General features: G+C 50.0%; 1 protein-coding gene across 1 annotated transcript; it reads right to left on the bottom strand.

The window, feature by feature from the left end:
* Nucleotides 1–4,635: 4,635 nt before the first annotated feature.
* On the bottom strand, nucleotides 4,636–5,729 carry Or13j1 (olfactory receptor family 13 subfamily J member 1). Its single transcript, XM_050156098.1, has one exon. It carries the CDS (start codon nucleotides 5,593–5,595, stop codon nucleotides 4,636–4,638), a length of 960 nt encoding a protein of 319 aa, XP_050012055.1. The 5' UTR covers nucleotides 5,596–5,729.
* Between the last annotated feature and the right edge of the window lie 1,174 nt (nucleotides 5,730–6,903).

The following is a 6,903-nucleotide window of genomic DNA, read 5'->3' as shown; positions in this document are numbered from 1 at the left end:
TCCCAGAAGGTCCCTGTGGATGTGAGGTGGACAGAGAAGGTCGTACCTTGTTGTAGCCTTGCCCCTCGCATGCCACAGGCTCTGGGGCAGGGGTGGTCCTTTTCTAGGCTTGGGTTTTGGAATATGAGTTTTCTTCTTTCATGATTGCTATGTGGTCTTGGATCCATCCATCCATCCATCCATCCATCCACCCACCCAACTTTGAGGAAGGCTACTTTCCGGGAGGTGTATGAGACCCCTCTAGATGCATGTAAGGGGTATTTTAAATACTTACTCCAGGCATGAGAATTTATACAGGCTTCCCCTTTCCCTTCCTGGCCTTTTAAAATAGAGACACCCTTCACCATTTAGATACTAAAATACAATTGTAAATAAGACAGTAGAGTTTATAATTCCTCATACTATGCCATGATACATCTTCTGGAATTTTATCAGGAATATACGTCAAAGTAATGGTTAGCTCTGATTTTCTGTCTGCCTCTGGAATGGTCTAGGCCTGTTTGCTGCCTGGGAGACGCTTAAACATAACAGGTCTGAGACCAGGGGCAGTGTCTCCTCAGCTTCCTGCTGCTGCACTTATTCTCTGTGCCACTGTGGAATGAACCTCTACCCATCCAGGAAATCCCCCGAAGCCCACACGCTCCCCTCTTCCTCACCTGCTTCTGCAGTGCCAGTTACTAACGGTGAATCACACACATTCCCACGTATTTCCTCCTCCTAAATACTTTACTCATGCCTGTCAATATTCCCAACTCCTCTCCACCTCCTTCTCTCTCTGCTCCCATGGCTGAGGCTGCATCACCAGCTTCCTCACTCTGCCCCCCAGAGCCCATCTACTGGGGAGCAAGGTGACCTACCACTCCATAAAAAGAACACCGTCATTTCTCAGATCTATTTATTTAGAGATCGTGAACCATATTGAAAAAGCCAAGAGAACAGTAGTTATCTGTAATCCCATCGCTCGGGGAGGAGGCAGCTCTATTAACATCTCATTGCAGTTTTCCGGAATTTTCTACAGACTTAATCATATAACCACGAGACAAATAATTAAAAAATAAGATTAGGGAGGCACTGAATGCAATGTTTCCTGATCTGCCTTTCCCCCCTCCTGTTGATTACATCGTAATAATTTCCTGTCATCCAGTATTTCTCAAAAAATGTCTTCTTGTGTCTGTGTTACATTCTGCCATTGGATTCCACCTGGATTTATTAAAACATTCTTTTCCAACTGGACATCAAGATTGCTACGTCTTTTTGTACAGTGGATGAATGGTTTTGTGCTGTAATTAATATTCTTATATATAAATCTTTAACTGTGCCCTAGTGTGTGTGTGTACACACGCGCGTGAGTGTGTGTGTGCATGTGCATGAGTGTGCAGGCATCTCAAGTTGTCCAGGCCTACCTCAAACTTGCTTTATGGTTGAGACGTGCCTTTAACTTCTGATCTTTTAGTCTGTCTCCTAAGTGCTAAGAGTACAGGCATGTGCCATCATTCCCTTACATATACCCTTCATTTTTTCCCTTAAACTAGATTCCTAAAAATGGCAGTGCAGAATGAAAAGATCTGGAAGTTTCTAAGGTCCCTGGTTCATCTTCCCACTTGCTACATAAGAAGTTCATATTGGTTTATTATCACCTCCCACTCCTTACTTCACAATAGGCACACGATTAGGAAGATCTGATTCACTAAGGGTGTAAGGGAAGATGGCATCCTGTGAGCGACTGAGTTAAAAGTCTCATGAGCTGACTGCTGCCAGTCCCCCCAATGCACGCTCAGGAAGTATCCGGGAGCAGTGGTAACTGCTCATATCAGCTGCAGTGGGGAGATGTAGCCCAGCATTGCAAGCAGTGCCTTGAGAAGATCTCTGCCTAGGAACCTCCACTTGGGTAAAATCGAGTCCTTGGTTCACCACAGGAAAAATATTTCATCAGGAGTCAAAGAGACACAGAGGAACAAAGCATACAGCTAAGGTGGGTGCTAACTAAAGAGGGGGAAAGCTGTGCTTGAGTGTCTTTACAGGGACACAAATATCTGTCACATTGCTATACCTGCAATTTATAGCTGGGCATCTTAGCGCACCCCTTTAATCCCAGCACTCAGGAGGCAGAGGCAGGCAGATCACTGTGAGTTTGAGCCCAGCCTGGTCTGCATAGGGAGTTCCAGGCCAGCCAAGGGCTACATGAGACCTTGTCTCAAAATAATAAATAAAGACAAATAATGTAATTTATAAAAGTAAAAGATTAAGCAAAATTTGAAAAAATGTTTATTTTTACGTGTATGAATGTTTGTCAGCTTGTCTGTATGTGCACCACATGTGTGCAGTGTCCATGGAGGTCAGAAGAGGGCACCGGAACCCCTGGACCTGGAGTTACACACAGCTGTGAGCCGCAATGTGGGCGTGGATCCCCTGAACAAACAATAAGTGCTCTTGACTGCTGAGCCATCCTTCTACTCTTATTTCTTATTCCTTTGTAAATGAAATCATAAGGTGTATTAGACATAGGGAGGGGAAGGGAATGCTAACAGTTAAGCTCAAGGCACGGACATTCTGGTCCTAAGTAAGTTGAGTTCTTGATTGTTCTATGGTCTTCTTTCTTTCCTTCTCCCTTCCTTTCTCCCTTCCTTCCTTCCTTCCTTCCTTCCTTCCTTCCTTCCTTCCTTCCTTCCTTTCTTTCTTTCTTTCTTTCTTTCTTTCTTTCTTTCTTTCTTTCTTTCTTTCAAGACAGGGGTTCTCTGTGTAACCACTCTCTCTATCCTGGAACTTGCTTTGTAGATCAGGCTGGCCTCAAACTCTCAAACTCTCAGAGATCCACCTGCCTCTGCCTCCCAAATGCTGGGATTAAAGATGTGTACCACCTCTGTCCGGCTTGGGTTCTCCATCATTTTGAACATCCCGTTTGAGATGTCTTTAGAAGAATGACTACCGCCTCTGCAGCCAGTCTGCGTTTTATCAGCTGTGTTCAAGTTTCTTGACTCTCGGCCAACCGGACATGCAAACTAGATCCCAGGGGTAGCGGCTTCTGTCCCTTGCCCTGCTCCTTAATTTCCTCTCTCTTTTTAGTCTGGCTCACTGAGAGTCCCCAGGGAAGGAGACAGGCCCAATAGGGCAGCAGAAGACTTGTGTGGGGCTGTGGTGGCCTGCAGCCAGCTGGCAGGAAGGCCGGACTGCTGCCTGGAGGATACCATGGTGCAGACGATGCCTGGCACTGGCAGGGTGGTGGGGAGTGGATGACCTCAGTGACTCTGTAGCTTCGTGTGCTCTGAGCTCTCAGAAAGGGAAGCTGTGGGGAGGCTGAGCAGCCAGCAGGGACAGCTAAGGAGAGCTCAGGGATGGGTGAGGAGGGTACAGCAAGCACCCTCAGATGAGGCAGGAGTACCGGAAGCTGCAGCTGCTGTTGGTGGAGTTGGAGAGGAATCCCAGCTTCAGGTTGCTCTGGGTGGTTGGAATCCTGTGACCAGAAAAGTCTGGGCTCTTGTATTTTTGGTCCTAACTTCTGCCTCTCCTGTCATCTCCCAGAGGACTGGGCCTTACCTAACCTCTGAGGACTTCATCTCTGTTCCGATTTGGGAAGGACCCTAAACTGTCATGTTCATGTATGTTCTTCATAAAGGTGTTCAGGGCCTGTAGCTGAGCCAGGCTGGATGTTGGGGCAGAATAGGGTGTCATGTTCCCTGCTCTTGGTATAATATTGGAAGCCAAGGACACAGGAGAGATAATGAGAGAAGCCAAGAGTAGAAGCCTGAAGGGACAGGAAGTCCACCTGCATGGGGAGGGGAGGTGCTGAGAAGAGTTACCTCACAGGAAGAACAAAGGAAGAGCTTGGGGGTGGGTGGTGTGGGGAAGGGTGAGGCTCACATTGGGCTGATGTGTGGGGCTATGAGGCAGGAGCGTGTGGGGAGAAGGCTGGGAGCTAGGCAGTCAGGCAGACAGCAGTGAGGCCCAGCTGAAGAACATTTGCTTCATCTTGAGAGCAGTGAGGAGCCCTTTATGGATGTCAGTCAGGAGATCGATGCCATCTTAGTGGTTCTTAAAATCCTCTCCCCCATGCTGGGTGGTGATGGCGGCGGCGCACGCCTTTAATCTCAGCACTTGGGAGGCAGAGGCAGGCGAATCTCTGTGAGTTCGCAACCAGCCTGGTCTACAGAGCGAGTTCCAGGACAGGCTCCAAAGCTACAGAGAAACCCTGTCTTGAAAAACAAACAAACGAACGAGCAAACAAACAAAAAAATCCTCTCCCCCGATGCTCCACTGAAAGAGAGACTCAAGAGGACAATTCTAATGACTAGTATCTGTCTGTTTATTTGTGACTGGGTCTTACTACGTAGCACAGACTGATATCAAGTTTACTATCCTCCTGCCTCTGCCTCACAAACGCTAGTATTACAAGTAGGAGTCATGGTACCTAGCCAAGGCTGAAGTCTTAAGATCGGCTCAGAGGCTACTGTGGAGGCCCAGGGGCAGATGCTGGGCACTAGGACAGGGCAGGAACAGAAGGTTCTGGGTCAGGATTAGAGGGACTTGGTGCTGTGACTGTGGAGTGGAGGTCCCCATGGTTCTATCCTCTGCCTTGTGGCTGTGTTGGCATACGATAACTCAAGCCCAGACCCCTGCCCACACAGAGCCCATGTTCCTTCACCTACAGGCCCGTCGACTGCCCCAAGCTTTCCTGGCAGCCTCCTTCACCTCCTTGTTCCTCAGGCTGTAGATGATGGGGTTCAGCATGGGGGTTACCACAGCGTAGAGGACTGTGAAGACCTGGTCGGAGATATGGGCCTCCTTGCTCTTGGGTCTCATATACATGAAGATGATGGTGCTATAGAAAAGCAGGACCACAGCCAGGTGTGCCGAGCAGGTGGAGAAGGCTTTGCGGCGCCCGGCGGCTGAGGGCACCCTCAGGATGGTGGCCAGGATCAGCATGTAGGACAGGCAGATGAGGGTCAGGGGTACAGGCAGGAGGAGGATGGCGCCCACCAGCAGGAAGGCATCGCTGACCGATGTGTCACCACAGGCCAGCTTCAGCACAGCCAGGATCTCGCAGGTGAAGTGTCTGATCACGTGGTGGCCACAGAAGGGCAGCCTCATGGCGATGACAGTTTCTGTCACGGACTTGAGGAGGCAGAGTGCCCAGGAGGCACCTGCCAGCACCAGGCAGAGCCTGTTGGTCATGAGCACAGGGTACCTGAGTGGCTGACAGATGGCCAGGTAGCGGTCATAGGCCATGATGGCAAGCAGCAGGCACTCCGTGGAGCCTGTGGAGAGGCTCAGGCACATCTGGATGGCACAGCCAGTAAAGGAGATGGTCTTCCGGGACGACAGGAGGTGGACGAGCATCAGGGGCACGAAAGTAGATGTGTAGCAGATGTCCAAAATGGAAAGATTACCCAGAAAAAAGTACATGGGCGTGTGTAGGCGGGCATCCAGCGTGCTCACCGCCACAATGGCGCTGTTCCCCAGCAGGGTCACCAGGTACATGGATGAACACAGAGGAAAGAGTAGGTGCTCCAGGGCCGGGTAACCAGAAAATCCCTTCAAGATGAACTCGGAGATGGCTGTCCTGTTGCTGGGCTCCATACTGTGGGGTTCTGGCTGCATGCACCGTGGGGCAGAAGCACGGGGTGCAGGTTGGTAGGACCACAGAGATTGTTAAGGTCTTTCCCAGCTTAGACACACTTTCTGGGACGTTGGGACAGTCTCCACATCCTCTGTAGGCTCCAGTGCATCCATGTGAAAAGTGAGGATGATTCAGAGCAGAATCTGTCAGATTCCCTATGCGGGCGTTCAAGGAAGCATGAATGGGCACTCTGAAGAGTCACTGTGAGTCAATGCTGAATGAGGGATAAAGGTCTTTACTGCAGAACTTGTCAGAGCGTTTGAACGGCTAATGAACACTCTCTGGCTTTGCAGCAGCCTCTGAGTCGTCGCTTACACTGTCCCCACCATCTGGAACGTCCTCGTTTGTCCTTCTGCTGTGGTAATCTGATTTGTCTCCCCAGACCAGCTCTGGTCTCCACACTCTATGCTTTACATCTCGGGTGGGGGCTGCCACTGGCCTCTAAGCCTGTGAGCGGGCACCCCTCCACACACAGAGATGCTCTGTCAGCAGCTCTGTGTGGGCTGAAGCTTCAGAAGTTGCCTCTTTGTGAGCTCTCTGGTGAAAAGGCAAGGGACCCTGGAACCCAGTCCCCAGTCTTATTTTCTCCCAGTCAGGACAAAGGATGTTTTGGCTTCCTAAGCTTCAAGGTTATTAGCACAGAAAGTGCCCTGACAAGCTCACTGGGGAGCTCTCTATGGCAGATGGGGAAACTGAGCTCACACAGTGCCTGCCAGGGAGGCGAGTCTCCGGGAGAGTCTGCCAGCATTGTGTCACCTCACATATGGAGCAGACATTTGCCTTCAGCAAGCCCCAAACACCTGCTAGCCTCGTCGGACACCCTCCTGCTTCCTCCCCATAATCCTCTTACCATCAAAAAAGCAGATTTTATCCCTTTCTTGGTGTCTCTGAGCAGCTGGGATGATTCCACCATAACATGGAGCTTAGTGTCCAAATCCACCTCCTCTCTGGCGCGTCACCTGGAGACTCCCTTCCTTTCACTTGCTTCTTATTTATTCTTCCCCAAATCAGAAGTGACTTAGGACCTGCTACACACCAAACACTGTACTAACATCAGGGGGACAAGTGAGGACACAGGCTAAGCACTGACTCCAAACCCTTCCCAGGTAGAGTTCTCCACTCTCCCGTGCCTGGCTTTCCCTCTGCCTGCATGCCCTACATATAAACTTTTGATAAGGGGTGCTTGAAGGGCCTCTCTGGGCCTCTGACATACCTCATGTCAAGGCTAGGTAGCCCCAGTGGCGATTCCTTCTTCATATTAGGTATTAACATAGAGCCAAGACCTTAGT

Source organism: Alexandromys fortis, unplaced genomic scaffold (assembly GCF_014885135.2).
Source record: "Alexandromys fortis isolate MF-2015 unplaced genomic scaffold, M_Fortis_MF-2015_v1.1 scaffold_92, whole genome shotgun sequence".
Classification (NCBI taxonomy): Eukaryota; Metazoa; Chordata; class Mammalia; order Rodentia; family Cricetidae; genus Alexandromys; species Alexandromys fortis.
This window is presented reverse-complemented; position numbering and strand designations above follow the sequence as displayed.